Consider the following 21,112-nt stretch of genomic DNA (forward strand, 5'->3'; position numbering starts at 1 on the left):
TCTGTTCAGCAAAACATAAACTGATACTTTACTCTGAATTTACTACTGTTGCCTGTAGGTGTGCAGTCTACCTGTGCCTGCTTTCTCCTCCAGATCTAAAGGGCACTGTACCCAGTGCCAACTTGTCTTATCAAAACAAGAAAAACAGATATCTATTTGCCTCCTTTAGCCGTGCGCAGCTAGTCTATGGCACAGGAAAGCTGGCAGGATAAAAGGGAGTGTTGAGGCCACTTGCTAGTTGCCCACCTGGGACAAAGTGAACCAAGGAGAAGGGATTGCCTCATTACAAATAAAAGTGAGTCAGGATTGGGATGTCCTGAATGAGGCCAACCATCAGAGTGGGACACTCTAAGTGATGATATGACCCCAAATGAGGCAATGCTGGGTTCATGTGAGTCAAGTCCATTTAGAGGGCAAATGCTAATTGATTTTGATGCAGCAAAGATAACAAAACATGGTTTCCAGTGCAACTGTTTATTAACAGCAAATCACAAAATAAGTAAAGTAGCTGTTTTAACACCTTTCCAGCAGTACAACATAACACTGACACTTTACATCACGATAAATTCACCATCATTGCTTTTTAATTGTACACCCTGCCCATGCTAGCCTACTCCTTCAAATCTATTGGGTGGCATAGCTGTTGCTACCTATACGTACTCTGCAAGCAAAATTGCATCGGTCCATTAGTCTGCCATAGTTATGTAGCACTTGCCTGAGAGACAAGAAAAGCAGGGGAGATAACAGGGGGAGGTGAGTCTGCAAAGCAGTAACCCACCTGCATGCCACTCCATGCTGCTCCTCCTTCTCCTGCCAAAATGCAAACCCATGACTATAATGTTGTTTATGTACCTGATAACCTGAGATTAGTCATCCTGTAATAAATAATCTACTTAAACAGTGGTGACAAAAAAGCCTAAAATTGTAACAGACAAATGTAAAAGCTGTAACTAAATGTAAAGTTTTTTTTTTCTCCTTTTTTATTTTTTTGTTTTGCAACATAGTTGATCATAGCAAATTAAACAAATCCAGACAAATTTCTTTCAAATGAACCCCATTTATATGATAACATTTTGGGTTTGGCTTAGTTTAATTTGGCTGTTTCCTAACTCGCAACCTGAATTTCGGTGCAGCTCTGTTGAAGCAATGATTGGTAATCCTTCAAGTAAGCTCAATAAAGTATGTTCTAATGTCACCCAACAGTACAGGTATGGTAAAATAGTGGACCAGCAAATTACTGTAGCATAATCAGATCAGCTAATGTGTTGGCCAATAGAATATGTTTTGGAATATAACCAAAATCATTCCTCCCAAGGTGAAGTACAACAGCTCTGGGAAAAGTCCTTCATCAAAATCTAAATTACCCTTTTTTGTGTTTGTTTGTTTTGTAGTCTGTGTGCCTTTCAGAAATCCTAGTACATACTTTCATAACCTGAAATGAAAAAAATAATGTATCCAGTTACAACTAAATCCCTAATTGTATATGTATATATATATATATATATATATATATTTAGAGAGAGAGAGAGAGAGAGACCTCTCCATCTCTCTCCCTCTCTCCATATATATATATATATATATAGGGTGTGTCTGTGTGTGTATAAATAAAAAGGAGTATGAACTTTTGCTATACACTACAGCATGCGAAAATCAGTAGCATGTTTATTATGCAGTGTATGAATAAAGCAGTAAATAGTACTGCAAATCTGAACTATAATTTTCAATGAAGGCACAAGAAAATCCAAGAAATAGTCTAGCATATGAAAGTTGGTTTATAAGTGTTGCACCTCAGTAGTAATCACTTCCAGGCTTGTATTATTTATTTCATTTAAGTCCTGATAAATCCAGTCTACTCAGAGTAATGCAAGTCAACATATACAGCTCTGTTCACAAAATAAACTTTGGTCAAGAAGCACACTCATTGCAAAAAAAACTGCAGAAATCAATGATGGTCAAACTGATGTGATTAGAAACAGCCAGGCAATAATACAACTTATATAAATAACTAAACTCTACGCAAATATGAGCAAGCAATATTTGAGGCCTACAGGCGCAGTAGGAGTTAACTGCAAAAACGCCTGGAGGCACTCGGCTGCACTGCTATTTGATTGTCACTCTAGAGATTGCCAAAGCCCCAGAGACAAACAGAAGTCAAATAGTCTAAATAATATGGAAAGAGAACAGAGTATCTAACGGCTGGAATCATTCTTTAAATACTGCAGGGAATAGAAAATATGTAATGAAAACTCTAAGATGTGCAAAAAGATGAAAACAGCAGCAGATACACAAATAACTTAATAGACGTGTAGTCTGTTAATAAAAATGGATCCTTTTATTCCCCCCAATGGACAGCCATCTTCTGCTATCTATATTTGGGATATAAAAGAAACAGAAGATATGGAGTGGATGTCAGTGAATTTGCTTTATGTGTCATCAACACGAAAAAGGAGTTTGTGGTATTGGCTAGTGCAGTTTGAAACGCATGAAAGTGGGATCTGTGAACAGAAAATAGCACTGATCACTGGATGGTTGAGCATGGACTATCAAGCTATACTAAACAAGACATAGGGAGCAGATCATACAGCCACCCAAAATGCAAAACGTTAGACATAGTCGTATATGAATGTTCTCATGTGCATATTCAATAAGTGTCAGTGGCTATTTCCAAAATCTAAAATGACAAATGAAGGTTGTGCTTCCAGTTCTGAGTCAATGACAGGTAGCATACTTGCCTTTTATATATACAGTATATATATATATATATATATATATATATATATATATATATATATATATATATATAGATATATAGATATATATGTATATATATGTATATCCCTACTCTGGGACAATGGACCCATTTTAGCACCCCTCAGGCACTACCTAACTCACGTCTTGGGCTGCTGAGAAGATTGTAGATGTTAGCGTAGGGTCATACTGCTACCAGGGACTAGATATTCTCTACCACCCACCCCCGGTAGTCTTATGAGCTGTGCTATGACTGCCTTTAGAAATGATTGTATGCTTCTCTGCATACACAACCTCTTAACCATGTTGCACACTGCTAGCATTGCTGAGCTCACCAACATCTTCGAGCTGCTATTGCAGTAAGGCAAGTTTCCTTCTTCCCCCATGATGGTTAAGTTGGAATCAGCCACTAGTTACCACCCACAGACCCACCCCAACCTACTATCCCTCCATTGCCTTACCACTTGTTGAACATGGGTTGCATGCAATGCAGTCAGGACTTTATCTCTGTGCCACAGAGCAGTGGTTTGCATGCTTGTCTTTGATACCAGACAGATAAAAAGTCTATAGATTTATCTCATACCAGATGATGTAATGATGCTCCAGTATTCCTTTTATTTAATTTATGTTTTATAAATGACTTTTAATCATGTGATTTGATTCTGAATTTTTAATGGCTGATTTGTTTGTTATATTATATACTTAAACGGCACATTGGTTTAATTTTATGGTGTCTGAAGAAATATAGTGTAAGGAAAACGACATCATCATCATCTTTTTTCGGCTGTTCCCATTAGGGATCGCTGCAGTGGATCATCTGTCTCCAATCCTTCCTGTCCTCTACATCTTGCTCTGTCACACCAACCACCTGCATGTCCTCTCTCACCACATCCACAAACCTTATCTTAGGCCTTCCTCTTTTCCTTTTACCTTAGCATCTTTTTCCCAATATACTCAGCATCCCTCCTCAGCACATGTCCAAACCAACATAATCTTGCCTCTCTGGCTTTGTCTCCAAACCTTCCAACCTGGGCTGACCCTCTAATATACTTATTCCTAATCCTGTCCACCCTCGTCACTCCCAGTACAAATCGTAACATCTTTAAATCTGCCACATCCAGCTCAAAGTCCTGCCTTTTTCTCAATGCCACTGTCTCCAACCCATATAACATAGCTGGTCTCATTACCCTCTTGTAGACTTTCCCTTTCACTCTTACTGGTACTCGTCTGTCACAAATCACTCCTGACACTCTTCTCCACCCACTCCATCCTGTATGTACTCTCTTTTTCACCTCTCTTCCACACTCACCATTACTCTGAACTATTGATCCCAAGTATTTAAACTCATCCACCTTCACCACCTCTACTCCCTGCATCCTCACCATTCCTCTATCCTCCCTCTCATTCACACACATATATTATGTCTTAGTCCTGCTGACCTTCATTCCTCCTCTCTCTAGAGCATATCTCCACCTCTCCAGGGTCTCCTCCACCTGTTCCCTACTCTCACTACAGATCACAATGTCATCTGCAAACATCATAGTCCACGGGGACTCCTGTCTGATCTCGTCTGTCAACCTGTCCATCACCATTGCAAATAAGAAAGGGCTCAGAGCTGATCCTTGATGTAATCCCACCTCCAAAAATCCACCTCAGGTGTAATGAAAATGAGAAAAGCATTACAATCACAGTGTTTTTTATTTATTGTATCATAATTAAGTAGTAGGCTGGCTGCTTTTATTTGTTATTTTAAGCCTAGGCAATCTCCCTGAAAGGTGAGAATCAAAGCTTGCACCTTTTATCTGTAAGGTAAATACCTTAACCATTATTCCAACAACCAACGCAGTATTGATGCTATATGACAAAATAAGAGAGTAATGTACTTTTGGTAGAATGTTTATATGAAGTACAATGTTTTGGAGCTGGTGGCAGATAAGACAGATATAAAAAAAGACACTTATCAAAAGGAACAAAGTTTCCTTATTTTTATTTAAAGAAAAATTAAAATTCCATCATATAAATAATCAAGCAATTAATAAACCAGTGTATTTCTATTCAAAACCTAGTGCTGTCATGTGCGTATGTTTATCATTCACCAAAGCAGCCCCTTTAGTAAAATGTTAAGGTATGCACAAGCACCAAAATTAAATGTTTGCCCAAGTGACACATACACATATCTAACAAGCATGCAGTCTCAGTGAAGTACTGGCTTCAAATAGCAGACCTCCCACATGTGACACAGCACACACAGAAGTGATATTTTAGGCAGGGTTTCTCCTTCGGTTTCTGGTGTGCTGCTGAATCTGTGCTGATTGGTTATCTCAGCTTGCAATTGCAAGCTGAGATTAACCGATCAGGTTCAAGAAAGGAGGGACTCATGGCAGCAATACATCCAGACACCAGACTAAGCCATTTAATTCATAAAAAAAAAAAAAAAAAAAAAAAAAAAAAGACAGTGAAGAGGACATACTTATTTATTGTTAACTCTTGAGGCCCACCAGAAAATCCCATGGACCACACACTGAGTAGTGCTGCTCTAGTGTACTAGCCGTCCAACTGTCCCAGTGAACACAAATTGTCAGGCAATGCAGTACAAGCAGAACAATGTATCCCATACTCTCTTCATCCTGTCAGAAACTATCAAACAGGAAGGTAACAAAGGACAGCACATCAGACAAAAATCTGTCAGAGCCATTAAATTATAAGATTTAAGGTAATGGCGAATGAATAACTAAAAACAATAACACCACAATGCTGTCTAAAGGAAACCAGCTTCCTCCATTTTTGGATCAAATAACTCCACAGTGTTAGTATGCAGAACCAATTAGTCACAATGTTTTCAAACTTTTTGTGTTTAGGTATCATTTTACTTTGGTATGCTACCTTTGATATCAAAGCAAAACTAACAGATTTGCTCGTTTGTAGAAATATCAAGTTGTTGCCTAGCATTGTTGCTATAAGCTGAATCTTGACAAATCTCAACAGAATCAGGAACAAATCCTGAAATAATCTGATACAGTCAGGAAGACTTTTTAAAATATTAGTACTAATAACTTGAGGCCTTGACAAAATAAAAGGTTATGAATTAATAATTTTACACAGTTAAAAAAGTGTATAACTCAAATTATTGTCATTATTCATAAAGTAAACAGCAAAACCAAATGCAGCACAACACGCCAACAGAGCTCGGAAGCAGCGTTAGCAAAGAATAATAAATAAAACCAGTCACCATAAAACGCTGTTTCCTATGGTCACCATAAAACGCTGTTTCCTATGGTCACCATAAAACGCTGTTTCCTATGGTCACCATAAAACGCTGTTTCCTATGGTCACCAATCATGGCTTGAGGAGGGTTATTTAAATAACCAGAATGTCCTGTTATTTGTATAAGTCTGAAGAAGCCTACGGGTGGAAGCGCTTACTTATGTTAATTCATGAATAAAAGTTTTTCTACAAACTAGCGAGCAGTATTGTTGGATTTCTGGATATTGCTACCTACTATCTCATTGAAGCCTCTGACATCGTAAATAAGTGCCATAGGAAACAGCATTTTATGGTGACTGGTTTTAATTATTCATAAAGTGTTATCCAACTTTGTTTGTTTCCAAGTCACTAGTTTCAAAAAAGGACTGAGAGGGACATAGCTAAAACATGGTCAAAGTTAGGGATTTCCCAGAAAATCAGGGACACTTGAGAGGTAAGCCTAACATGTCTGAAAAATAATTTAATGAATGTATTATAGTAATATTGGCTTTAGCCTTATAAAAGAAAGAGGATTTAAAACAGATTGAGTGATTAATGAACTAGTATTAGACGTCACTAGTCTCCTTTTAACTGCATTATATGTTTTGGAAATAATGCTAGCAGTTAATAGTGTTTCTCATACTCAGTTTTTATTTTTTTCCAGAAGCATGAAATGGTATCTGACCTATGGCTGGATAATCAGGTAACGTAAATTCTGTTGATCATACTTATCTTTGTATAAAATGACTTGCTTAAAGTTTTGTACGATGAATAAATCAGAGCTTAATTTTACCTTGCATGTTCTAACACCTTATCTTGTTTTGTTGGAATGAAATGTCTTAATATTTTATTGTCTAGCTGAAACACTGAATATAATCCATGTCAAAAGCATGCATTATATTTAGAACTGAATCCAGTGCTTGCATTATAGTATAGGGTTTTAGAAGTTATGCATGAAAGACAGTGTGGTTTCCTTTGCTAGAGGGCTCTAAATGCACTCTTCAGAACAGTAACATTTAATGCCATAAGAAGAAATGTACATACTAAATACACAACTGCTCTATTTTTGAGAACTGCTTCTGCTCCAAGGTATAGCTGTCTGAGAATTAGTATATTTACTTACTTATCTGACATTTATTTAATGGGGATGTCCAAGTGGGCATAGGACCCATTTTCAGTGGAGTAGAATGCTAGGTCTTTCTTTGGTGCAGGAGCTTTTGGCCTTATCCAAAGAAATGCTTTTCATGTGTAACATTGAGTTATACGGGTCACTGTTGTTTTAGACTCAGACATTATTTTTCAGAGTTCTGGGCCTGACAGTGTCGCATCCCAGATTTCTGATAGTTTGCCATATATATTTATATAAGTACTTATTTGCCTTTCAGCTTTTTCCAGTATATATAATGTCTTTTAAATGACAAAATAGTCCAAAGAACAAGAAACTAGTATTCAGCTTGTAAGGCTAATTAAGAAGAGCATTCAGTAGTATGTTTATATTTCCATATGACACAATTTATAGTTGTTTGCATTGAGTTAATATGTGTCTTTTGGCATACTTTGATCAAGATATTCAGTACGAAAGGCTTTGGATTTTTTTAAATGATGTCCATTGTATTGCATACCTTGTAAGAAAATTCTGCACCACTTCAATGATCATCCGCTTTAAATCTTCTCCAACAGAAAAGTTCAATGAAAGCAATCAGAGCAATCCAATTTCTTAAGACTGTGGAATCACGTCTGTCACAGTAGTTTGTTTAATGAGGCAACATATGCAAATTAACTCATTTACTACTGGAAGTGTGATTTCACTCTCAAAAATTCAAGTGGCATAGTTGAGCATCTGGCATGTAGAATGTGCAGACGGAATAAAACTTTAGTGAAAATGATACCAATTCATTAGAATTGAATTCTGTGTATCCAAATTTCTGGTTGCAGCACAAAACAAAAAGTCAAGCTACAGCATTTCATGAGCAGCAGAACTAAAATTGTTAATTCTTACATAAGGCATTTTCTAATTAAAAGATATACAGCCCTTGATATATGGCAATGCACTGTTATTCCACAGACAACTACATCTTAGTAAGGAATACACACACACACACAACTCACATTAGTCACTATTTATGATAACAGTTTTTTTTTTCTTTGGGTCCAGATATAATTTTGATATAACAGTAAAATATTGAGTTTTTAATCTACAGACTAGGAAACGTGTATGATTCACAAGGAAGCTACGTATAATGCTGTAGATGGAAGCTATTCCATGTAATGATACTGTATTAAGATAAGGTCAACAGAGGAAGATAAAAAGGAATACTAGAATACTGGAAGAGATGAAAGAAATGACATACATTTTAATCTAGTGTAGAACACGCCAAGGAGTCCTGGAAATTATCAGAGGCATGTGTATTCTCTACTTTTATTAATGAACATTAATGCTGTGCATATGGCAGAATTCTCATTTAAAGCTAGCAGGTATTACAATCCAATAATACAGTTTCAGGGTGTATAGGCAGGATAGGTAAAACAAAGAGAAACAGAGTTGAAGCAGTGTGGAAGAGAGTAAAGGGCTTTTAGCCCATAAGTTAACTGTGGTGACAGGAGATCTCTAACGGACAAATGACTTTGGTGGCATGCAAACAATAAGTGGTCGCAAAAGAAAGGTGACTGAGTCAGTAGCTGGGAAACCATAGTCACAAATATATTATTTTTTCCACATTTTAAGCAGGCAGGTTCTATCCCAGAATTAAGAACTGAAAGATAAATATAATCACTTCCGGTAAATTCATACATGGCAGAAAATTGAAGAGTTCAACTCAGGACAAAGGATGTTTTGCCTGGTACTGTTGTAGGGATGAACAATTGTATTTTTATTTGATTCATGTATTAATCAAGTAAACCCACTGGACTCATATTTCTCTTCACAGTTAGCTGGGAAGCATTTCCTGATTAAGTCACTTACTTACAGACAAACAAAAGGCAAATGGAAACGGAATGAATCAAGCCCTGCATTCTGAACTACAGCAAAACGTATTTTAATAGCTCAGAACTTGAATACTCTACATGACTTGCCAAATAGAACATGATAGACAGTGAACTAGATATGTGGGGAGGTAGAATTTAGTTTCCTAGACACCTAACAGCAAAGGCATATAGAAGGATGTCAAGTAAAAGTAAATGTGCTGATATGGTTCATCATGGATGAGTTAGAAGTATGCTCAAATGTTGGTAAAGGGAACAGGGGATGGGGATGGGGAGGTGATGGGTAGGTATGGTGTTAAGGAGAGGAAGGTAGAAGGTCAGGTGGCAGTGGATTTTGTGAAAAGGATGGACATGGATGTGGTGAATATGTATTTTGAGAAGAGGGAGGAGCATAGGATGACATACAAGAGTGGAGGAAGATGCACACAGGTGGATTGTGTCCTATGAAGGAGTCTCAGTCTGAAGGAGATTGCAGACTGTAAAGTGGTGACAGTGGAAAGCATAGTTAGGTAGCATAGGACTGTGGTCTGTAGGAAGACATTGGCAATCAAGAGAAAGAGAATGAGGGCCATGCTAAGGTTCAAATGTTGGAAGTTTAAAAGGATGACTGTGAGGTGGAGTTCAGGTAAGAGTTAAGACAGGCACTGGGTGTCAGTGAAGAGTTACCAGATAGCTGGGCAACTACAGAAAAGCTGGTAAGGGAGATAGCTAGAAAGGTGCTTGGTTTGACATCTAGAAAGAGGAAGGAGGACAAGCAGACCTGGTGTTGGAATAAGGAAGTTGTGAAGATATGTGAAAGCTGCCAGCCTTGCAAGATAGAATTTTGTAGATAATTCTGTCATTTGTAAATATTAATGTTTTGTACTGTAATGTATTAATGTAAGCCACAGGCTTGTTCTCTTAAATGTGAAAAGACTGCATTGGCTATTGAACTGCAAAAATATAACAACAGTCTACTCTGCTTTAAGAAAGCTAAGTCAAGCATTTCATGACTGTCTTTGATGTTAAAATTCGGAGCTGATATGTCTAGAGGGAGGCATCCTGCCTATTGTTTTAAGACAAGAGTTAAAGGCTAGAATTTACATGTATAAATGTCCTTTATTGCTCTGGTTTCTGACCAGGTGTAAATTTAGTTTCTGTTAGCCTGGGAACACCAGAGAAGTGGGAAGAATGATGTCATGTGAAGCAGCTCTGTGTTATCAATTTAAAAAGAGAGAACCAGAGAGCTCTGAGCATTTTGTATTGAGAAGATTCAACTCATCAGCACTGCCTGTTTCTATATGTAAGTTATTCAGAACTGTGTTTTTTCTTAGATATAGATAGGAAATAATAAGATTAGACTAGTTTGTTTTCTTTAATGTCAGAACTTTTCTACCATATTATTTTAAGTATTTCTCTGTGGTCTCTGAACTCTTGACTAGCACTGTGTAGTAAGAAGTATGGTCTTGTGATTTTATTATTTATTATTAAATATTTTTAAATCTTTCAACTGTGGCTGTTTTGTGTAGAGATAATTTAAGCTCTAAGAGTACATTGCATGTATATAGTGATGCTGTACCAAGTCATGCCAAATAAGTCTTGACTGCTAGGTCACACTTACCATTTGGATAATAATATTGCACAGTAATAATTGGACACACTTTTAAGGGCCTTTGAGTAGCTGATAAATATTAGTTGGGTGATGGCAGTGATTTCTAGTGTATAGACTGGGCAGAAATGGGGTACAGCTGGAGAACCTGTGCCAGCCTTCCCCAGGAGTGTCTGTGTTGTTGTATATAACTCTTTTCTCAAAATGTGTGTATGTCAGCTACTTGGGCAGGGACATGAAGCACTGGTTGGACAAAGAGGGTGCTGGAGGTTTTAGCTTGCCCAGTAGGCTGATATCTGGAACCTATAGCTGTGCCAGTAGGGAGTCTTATTGGGGACCTGGAGAGAAAGGGAGCAACCAGCCCCAGGCTGACTGTGATCTCTGTGTGTTCTTAAGGTAAATTGTACTTTACTGTGTGTGTATTTATTATCCTTTCCCTATATGGATGCCCCGCTCTGGTGTTAGTGTTAAGAATTGATGCTCGTTGATTGATGGGCCAGTGCATGGGCATCACAGAAGTACAGTAGAGTATACAGAGGAAGATGTTGGTGAAGAGGTGAGATTCTCAGAGAGATGAAGAAGATAGACAGGAGTATAAGAAGATGAGGAGTATGGTGAAGATAGAAGTGGTAAAAACTAAGGATAAGGTATATGGCAAGTTGAATAAAAGGCTGGACACTAAGGAGGGAGAAAAGGGCCTGTACCAATTGTTTAGACAATGGGACCAAGCTGGGAAAGATGCGCAGCAGGTAAGGGTGATAAAGGATAATGAGAGAAATGTACTCACAAGCAAAGAGAGTGTGTTGAGCAGATGAAAAGAGGACTTTGAAGGGTTGATGAATGAAGAGAAAGAGAGAGAAAGAAGGCTGGATGATGTGGGGATAGTGAATCAAGAAGTGCAATGGATTAGCAAGGAGGAAGTAAGGACAGCTATGAAGAGGATGAAGAATGGTCCAAATGACATACCTGTGGAAGCATGGAGGTGCTTAGGAGATATGGCAGTGGAGTTTTAAACCAGATTGTTTAACAAAATCTTGGTAAATGAGAGGATGCGTGAGGAGTGGAGAAGAAGTGCATCGTAACAATTTTTAAGAATAAGGCTGATGTGCAGAGCTGTAGTAACTACAGTGGGATAAAACTGATCAGCCACAGCATGAAGTTGTGGAAAAGACTATTGGAAGCTAGGTTAAGAAGGGATGTGATGATTAATGATCAGCATTATGGTTTCATGCTGGGAAAGAGCACTACAGGTGCAATGTTTGCTCTGAGTCTGTTGGAGAAGTATAGAGAAGGTCAGAAGGAGTTGTATTGTGTCTTTGTGGACTTAGAGAAAGCATATGACAGGGTGCCTAGACATTGTATGAGGAAGTCGGGAATGGCAGAGAAGTATATAAGAATTGTACAGGATATGTACAAGGGTAGTGCATTGGTGCTGAGGTCTACGGTAGGTGTGATGAAAGAGTTCGAGATGGAGGTGGGATTACATTAAGGATTAGCTCTGAGCCCTTTCTTATTTGCAATGGTGGTGGACAGGTTGACAGCCAAGATTAGACAGAAGTCTCTGTGGACTATGATGTTTACGGATGATATTGTGATCTGTAGTGAGAGTAGGGAACAGGTTGTGGAGACCCTGGAGAGGTGGAGATATGCTCTAGAGAGGATAGGAATCATAATCACCAGGACTAAAACAGAATATATGTGTGTGTGAATGAGAGGGAGAACAGGGGAATGGTGAGGATGCAAGCAGTAGAGTTGGTGAAGGCATATGAGTATAAATACTTGGCAAGAACAGTTCAGAGTAATGGTGAGTCTGGAAGAGAGGTGAAGAAGAAAGTGCAGGCAGGGTGGAGTGGGTGGAGAAGAGTGTCAGGACTGATGTGTGAAGTTGGGCACCAGTAAGAGTGAAAGGGAAGGACTACAAGGTGGTAGTGAGACTAGCTATGTTATATGGGTTGGAGACAGTGGCACTGACGAAAGACAGGAGTCAGAACTGGAAGTGGCAGAGTTAAAGATGTTATGATTTGCATTAAGTGTGATGAGGATGGACAGGATTAAGAATGAGTATATTAGAGGGTCAGATCAGTTTGGACAGTTGGTAGACAAAGCCAGAGAGGCGAGAGTACGTTGGTTTGGACATGTGGTGAGGAGTGTTGCTGGTATATTGGAAGAAGGATGCTAATGATGGAGCTGCCAGGTAAGAGGAAAAGAAGAAGGCCTAAGATAAGGTTTACAGATGTGGTGAGAGAGGACATGCAGGTGGTTGGCGTGGCAGAGCAAGATACAGAGGACAGGTAGAAGTGGAAACAGATGATCCATTGTCACAACCCCTAACAGGAGCAGCCAAAAGAAGAAGATTATTTCTTGGAACTCATACATTGCATTATTGATGTTGTTCTGCTGACTTTTTTTTTTAAACTGTGAACATAAATGTACTATAAAAAATCACAAAGCGTAATAAAGTCGAGCTTTGGGGTAACTACGGAAATAGGCTCTCCTGTCGCAGGAGAAGTATAACTCACAGTCCACTCAAAATAATAATCCAAGCTTTGTGGTGAAAAACTAAGCTTCGTAGTGAAAAACTAATTCAGAAGACTTCGTTATAATAAAACTAGTTTAATAAACGTAGACAAGGTTAACGCTTTCACAAATGCTTCATCAGACCGTTATTTTTTGAAAAATCTTCCAATAAACTTTTTATATCAAATCATCACGTGGTTAGTGATGTAACATTAGTCAATTACTATTTTAAAGGTGCAACATTGTAAGAAACTATTCAATATTATACCTTTGTAACATACATAAAAATATAAATTTATGTTACATAATATTTAAAACTTCCTTAATACCTAACATATTATCCTAAATATAAAAAAGTATAAAAGTATAGTATTATCAGCGTATCCTATTTAGGCACGGAGGTCTTATGATGTACATGTCTGTCATGTAACACACTTAAAAAATACATAAAAGGTGTATAAAAAGTGTATTGTTACCACCAAATTTACAAAGATAGTTTAAGCAGTTATGCCAATAATCATGGACAGCAACTATTTTATGGTGCTTAAACAAATAAGCTACCCAATATTCAAAATTGCATCTGTTATTTGTTTAGATCTGTCCTCTTGCCACATACTATATCCGTTCCTATAAAATACATGTGAATAATATCAGCTAGTTATCTCATTAGCAAAAAATATGATATGATATAACTGGCTATATATAAGTATATTTCTTTGTGCCTGGACTGCGCTATTTTTCAAAATCATTAATTAATAAAACATTTCTTACAAACAATATATAAATACTATAATAAATTGTCACCATATAACACGATCAAGTGAGCAACATACGTTGACCTCCTATAACTCATGCATATGAAATTCATGTCTATAAATTCAAACATTTGAGACCTGTACTTCAATAAATTATGTAAAACATAAAAAATAAATTTAAATAATTAGTTTTAGTGTCAAATAATCAACTAATATAATGAATTTGCCAAAATTATATAACGCTTCAAAATACATTAGTATAATTATTACAGATGTGATATGAAGTCGTAAAACAATAAATATATCATGCTAACCAAACCTAATGTGGTCTACGCTGGACGATAAAAATTTTATGTTTCTACTACAAAAATGTATGTATAATGATACTTAAGAATATACCAAGGATAAAGCTGTAATAATCATTATAACGACAGAGTCTTCAGCTAAAGTATGCGTGAAGATACTACTCCTTCAACTCACCACTATAAAAGCTTGAATACAATACGTCTCTCTCAAAAGTTGAGGCTAAGTATCCTAGATTTACATTAGGTGTTACTAAATATCTATGAGGTTATAGTTATAATAAAGACAATCGTACTATTCACCAATCGACCCTCATTACGTTTGACATTATATAAGTATGGACAACAATAAAGTATTAAATTAATATACAACATGTGCTGCGTGCAAAATTCTATTATAAAAAATATATACTATTATTGTGGAATATATGTATATGTCCCAGTGGTTAATCACTTGTACTTAGTAAATGCCATAATTCAATTAAATTACCTCACTGTTCTACGTCTGGCTTTCAGTATGGATTTAATGGGGGCTCTTTCATTGAGCCCTTTCCCTTTGTCTGCTCTCAGTCTCAAAATCCAATTAACCTCTTTCTTTTCCGTCCGATTACGCATATCTCCCCCTCTGGCTATATGTACTGTTTGGTCTATTGCCATGAACGTAAATGTATGATCTTGGCCTGTATTAACTACGTGTTTGGCCAAGGCATTATTCAAATACTTTATTCTTATGGCATATAGGTGTTCTCGTATTCTGGTTCGAAATGTTCTATCTGTTTTGCCTATATAGTAAGAACAGCATCTTCGGCATTGAGCCAAATACACTATGTGTGCAGTATTGCAATCTGCCGAGACGTGAAATTCATAAATTTGCCCATTATCTGGGTGTACAAATATGTTGCCCATTTCTATATATGTGCAAAACCTACATTTGCTACAAGGGGATGTACCCTTACATGGACTTGATTCACCTCTAGGTATGGTGTTACATAATAATCTCCTGAGATTAGGTTTATTCTTAAATAAATATTAAGGTTTATCACCTACTATGTTCATAATATCTTGATCCGTGGTTAAAATACGCCAGTGTTTACTAATTAATTCTTGAATCTGATAAATGTCACTAGTGTAAAACATAGGTATCTTAACAGTATTTATCTCTCTTCCACTAATACTTTGATTGCTAGATAGTGTCTGTGCTGAATAATATGGTGCTGCTGTATCTTGTCTTAAGGAGTGAATGTTCTCCAGTCCTACTAAGATTTCTGGCTCACTATATCCTCGTTTCACCAATCTTTGTCTAAAACAATTAATTTCTTCTTGATAACCTTCATTGCTGACATTTAATCTAGATATACGCATGCTCTGCCCTTTAATTATATTTCTAAGATATAATTTGGGTGCATGCTCCGTCGGTGCAGAAATGTATTCTTGTAGCACGATTTTCTGTATACGCCTGTGTTCACATATCTATCCATCACACGTTCCACGTATACATCTAGGTACTCTATCTTATTACTGGAAAAATTAGATGTAAATTTAAGGTATGTGGTCATGCCATTTAGGTGTCCTATATATTCATCTAGTATTGCTTGACTGCCCTACCATAACAGGAAGACATCGTCCACAAAACGTCGATAGAATAAGACATGTTCCTTATATTGTGCTTCCTGGAATAGAGAATTCTCTTCCCACGCTGCTAAAAACATGTTGGCATAGCTATTGGCACAGGATGTGCCCATAGCCACGCCATCACGCTGTATATATATGGTGGAATCATGTATGAAGACATTATTTTCCAGTATGAATTCCAGAAATAAACTAATCAAGTCAACTTGTCTATCAGTATAGTCACTATGTGTAGTTAAGTAATCTTTAATAGTTACAACACCCAATGCATTGGGTATAACAGTAAATAAAGACTGTATGTCTAACGTGACAAAGATCATGTCTGGTTTCAAAGGTACTCCATCAAGAAATCTATACAAGTCCAACAAGAATTGTTTCGTATCTTTAAGTATGTGTGGAACTTTATCTATCACAGGCCTCAAAAATTTCTCCACATACATAGAAAATGGTTCTGTACACCAACCCCTCCCTGAGACTATAGGTCTCATAGAGGGGTTGGTGCCATTCTTGTGAACTTTTGGTATACCCTGTATTTGAGGTATCATAGGATATTCTATTGTCAGAAATTCGGCTAATTCATTAGTGATTGTCTGGCTAGTTACCAGATCTAGTATGGTGTTATATATTGCAAATTGGATTTCTTCTACTTTCTTTCTATTTATAGTCCCATAGAACCTAGAATCACTAAGCATCTCGGACATGGCACAATGATAATGATCTATGTCCATAACTACCAAAGGTCCTCCCTTTTCAGCTGGCCTAAATACTATAGTATTGTCATTTTGCAACTTTTTTAAAGTTTCCTCTTCTGTCGCCCCTGACTCATAGATCAATCTCTCCTGCCCCCCTTCTCTAAAGCTATAGGAAGGGGGAATTGGGAAAAACCCAAGGCTTGATGTCCCCCTTCATGTGGTCTAGGACAGTGTCCCACTTTATCATTGATGGGGCACACCACAGTTTACTAGATGAATATATGCTTGGTGAAACGAGGATATAGTGAGCCAGAAATCTTAGTAGGACTGGAGAACATTCACTCCTTAAGACAAGATACAGCAGCACTATATTATTCGGCACAGACACTATCTAGCAATCAAAGTATTAGTGGAAGAGAGATAAATACTGTTAAGATACCTATGTTTTACACTAGTGACATTTATCAGATTCAAGAATTAATTAGTAAACACTGGCGTATTTTAACCACGGATCAAGATATTATGAACATAGTAGGTGATAAACCTCGATATTTATTTAAGAATAAACCTAATCTCAGGAGATTATTATGTAACACCATACATAGAGGTGAATCAAGTCTATGTAAGGGTACATCCCCTTGTGGCAAATGTAGGTTTTGCACATATATAGAAATGGGCAACATATTTGTACACCCAGATAATGGGCAAATTTATGAATTTCACGTCTCGGCAGATTGCAATACTGCACACATAGTGTATTTGGCTCAATGCCGAAGATGCTGTTCTTACTATATAGGCAAAACAGATAGAACATTTCGAACCAGAATACGAGAACACCTATATGCCATAAGAATAAAGTATTTGAATAATGCCTTGGCCAAACACGTAGTTAATACAGGCCAAGATCATACATTTACGTTCATGGCAATAGACCAAACAGTACATTTAGCCAGAGGGGGAGATATGCGTAATCGGACGGAAAAGAAAGAGGTTAATTAGATTTTGAGACTGAGAGCAGACAAAGGGAAAGGGCTCAATGAAAGAGCCCCCATTAAATCCATACTGAAAGCCAGACGTAGAACAGTGAGGTAATTTAATTGAATTATGGCATTTACTAAGTACAAGTGATTAACCACTGGGACATATACATATATTCCACAATAATAGTATATATTTTTTATAATAGAATTTTGCACGCAGCACATGTTCTATATTAATTTAATACTTTATTGTTGTCCATACTTATATAATGTCAAACGTAATGAGGGTCGATTGGTGAATAGTACGATTGTCTTTATTATAACTATAACCTCATAGATATTTAGTAACACCTAATGTAAATCTAGGATACTTAGCCTCAACTTTTGAGAGAGACATATTGTATTCAAGCTTTTATAGTGGTGAGTTGAAGGAGTAGTATCTTCACGCATACTTTAGCTGAAGACTCTGTCGTTATAATGATTATTACAGCTTTATCCTTGGTATATTCTTAAGTATCATTATACATACATTTTTGTAGTAGAAACATAAAATTTTTATCGTCCAGTGTAGACCACATTAGGTTTGGTTAGCATGATATATTTATTGTTTTACGACTTCATATCACATCTGTAATAATTATACTAATGTATTTTGAAGCGTTATATAATTTTGGCAAATTCATTATATTAGTTGATTATTTTACACTAAAACTAATTATTTAAATTTATTTTTTATGTTTTACATAATTTATTGAAGTACAGGTCTCAAATGTTTGAATTTATAGACATGAATTTCATATGCATGAGTTATAGAAGGTCAACGTATGTTGCACACTTGATCGTGTTATATGGTGACAATTTATTATAGTATTTATATATTGTTTGTAAGAAATGTTTTATTAATTAATGATTTTGAAAAATAGAGCAGTCCAGGCACAAAGAAATATGCTTATATATAGCCAGTTATATCATATCATATTTTTTGCTAATGAGATAACTAGCTGATATTATTCACATGTATTTTATAGGAACGGATATAGTATGGGACAAGAGGACAGATCTAAACAAATAACAGATGCAATTTTGAATATTGGGTAACTTATTTGTTTAAGCACCATAGAATAGTTGCTGTCCATGATTATTGGCATAACTGCATAAACTATATTTGTAAATTTGGTTGGTAACAATACACTTTTTATACACCTTTTATGTATTTTTTAGGTGTTTTACATGACGGACATGTACATCATAAGACCTTCGTGCCTAAATAGGATACGCTGATAATACTATACTTTTATACTTTTTTATATTTAGGATAATATGTTAGGTATTAAGAAAGTTTTAAATATTATGTAACATAAATTTATATTTTTATGTATGCTACAAAGGTATAATATTGAATAGTTTCTTACAATGTTGCACCTTTAAAATAGTAATTGACTAATGTTACATCACTAACCACGTGATGATTTGATATAAAAAGTTTATTGGAAGATTTTTCAAAAAATAATGGTCTGATGAAGCATTTGTGAAAGCGCTAACCTTGTCTACGTTTATTAAACTAGTTTTATTATAACGAAGTCTTCTGAATTAGTTTTTCACTACGAAGCTTAGTTTTTCACCACAAAACTTGGATTATTATTTTGAGTGGACTGTGAGTTATACTTCTCCTGCAACAGGAGAGCCTATTTCCGTAGTTACCCCAAAGCTCGACTTTATTACGCTTTGTGATTTTTTATATTGCCTGAAGCTACGGGCTATTTACTTCGCCAGGGGACTCTTGTGTTATTGGAATTCTTATATAAATGTACTATAGCTGATCTTGTGTGTGTTTGTGTATGTGTGTGTGTGTGTGTGTGTGTGTGTGTGTGTGTGTGTGTGTGTGTGTGTGTGTGTGTAGGGGTATGAATAAATTCGTGTTTGCCTGTGTGTATGCCCATGTGTCTTTACGGAATGGAAAAATCCTTCTATTCATACTTATTAAAATGGGATTTAACAAAGTTCCCTTAATTAGTATGACCTCAAAATTTATTATGCAAACATGGAGGTAAGGGGAAGGAAACCCTCCACATGTGGCATTCAGAGTGTTCAGTTCCATGACTCTCCCAGGACAGACAACATCCATTTAATTAATTTTTGACAAAACATCCTATAACTTTATATATCTATCTATATCTGTCTATATACATACATGAATAACATACTGATTTCAACATGCAGGAACATTGACACTCAAAACATCAGTTTAATATGTCAAAAAACAGTAATATAAAAAAATATATATATAAATTCAAAACATATGTTTTGAAAAAGAGGAAAGAAACCATTATTCTTTACCAGATCATGTCAGTCGCTCTGCTAGACAGGAGTCCAGGCTCTTTGGGAAAGGGATTTTGGTAAGGTATGTCAGGCTGGAGTTAGAGCCAGTGCAGGTTTAGGCTTAGCACACATGACTAAAGTAGACAGGGGGATGCACACCCACAAAAGACCAGAAAGAACATTTTTTGTAAACAAAAGAGATATTATCAGACACAATAACTTAGGGAGAACAGTTAGAGTTAACAACATAGAGATGCTATCTGTCACAATAACAACCATTTGACTGTAATACACACAATATGAGCAGCTTTATTGAAAACTGTAATTGAATGTACAAGACTGAAAAAGTAGAAAACCACAAGAGCACTTAGTTTTATTGAAGAGTGGTGGACACTAACACAACAACAACTATATGACTTTAATAAACAGAATTAAGAAACTATAGTTAAACATAATGTAAAAGTTATAAACATAAGCAAATTAAGTTATAGAACAGAAAAAAACACTAAATGATTTTAAATGCAATATAATGCAAACTGTTTCCTAGTTTTTACATGAAGTTTGAGATTAGAAATGCCAGCAAAAGCTCTTCCTAGAATGTGTGCCCTAAGCACAGCCCATCTGAAGCATTTAGAAAAGATCTGCTCTGAAAACAGCTCTCCAAAAGTCTTTAGGAAATATATTAAAACTTAAAGCACTGCCAGAAAGTGTTGATAGCAGTGTTAGATGGCCAGATATATAAGAACACACATGCATGCTTGTTGCTGTATTTAGGTTAGTTGATATTTTAGACTTCTGCTTATCATATATGCCCTCTCTGAGCTTTTGAATGTCGGTCTAAAACTTTATCCACCCACGTTAGAACCTTTTATAAGCAATGTTAAAATAAAACTACCATCATAACAAAAAAAGCCCTCAAAGCAACCTTCACAAGCTTGAATAAGAAATTTCATACTCAACAAGCTCTCCTCCATCTGGGCAGTGTAGACATCTGTGGTTATTGAGACTTATTTCGAAACCATAAAACCACAGAAAGTACTCTGGCAGTGCATGTCTACAGTGGCCTCCACACTTCTAGACCAACAGAAGTACAGACAAGGTCTAAATGTGGAGGTGTCCTGTTCTACATTAGCAACAAAAACAACTCCAGGCTGGTTAAACAGGATGATGCCATTGAATTTATCCGTGTCCAAGTCTTCATAGACAAAGTTCCTCATGTCCTGGCCAGCTTCAGTTCACCCTCTATGACCCATAGCACTCACAACTCAGCTAGATTTCCTAGACATGCTCACTATCCAACCAAATACCATATTCATGGGAGACTTTACACCTCTATAGACTTAGAAATGTCCACTGC

The 21,112-nt window shown here is 36.5% G+C and overlaps 1 protein-coding gene across 1 annotated transcript in view; it reads left to right on the forward strand.

Annotated features, from left to right (window-relative positions):
- The window catches only part of DPP10 (dipeptidyl peptidase like 10), a 3,628,631-nt gene that overhangs the window by 2,723,302 nt on the left and 884,217 nt on the right, over positions 1 to 21,112 (forward strand). The window contains exon 12 of the mRNA XM_044074976.1: positions 6,656 to 6,694. Coding sequence (XP_043930911.1) covers positions 6,656 to 6,694 — 39 coding nt within the window. The remainder of the gene's footprint in view (positions 1 to 6,655; positions 6,695 to 21,112) is intronic.

The sequence above is a fragment of the Protopterus annectens genome, chromosome 6.part0 (assembly GCF_019279795.1).
Source record: "Protopterus annectens isolate FY-2018-M chromosome 6.part0, PAN1.0, whole genome shotgun sequence".
In the NCBI taxonomy this organism is placed as follows: Eukaryota; Metazoa; Chordata; order Ceratodontiformes; family Protopteridae; genus Protopterus; species Protopterus annectens.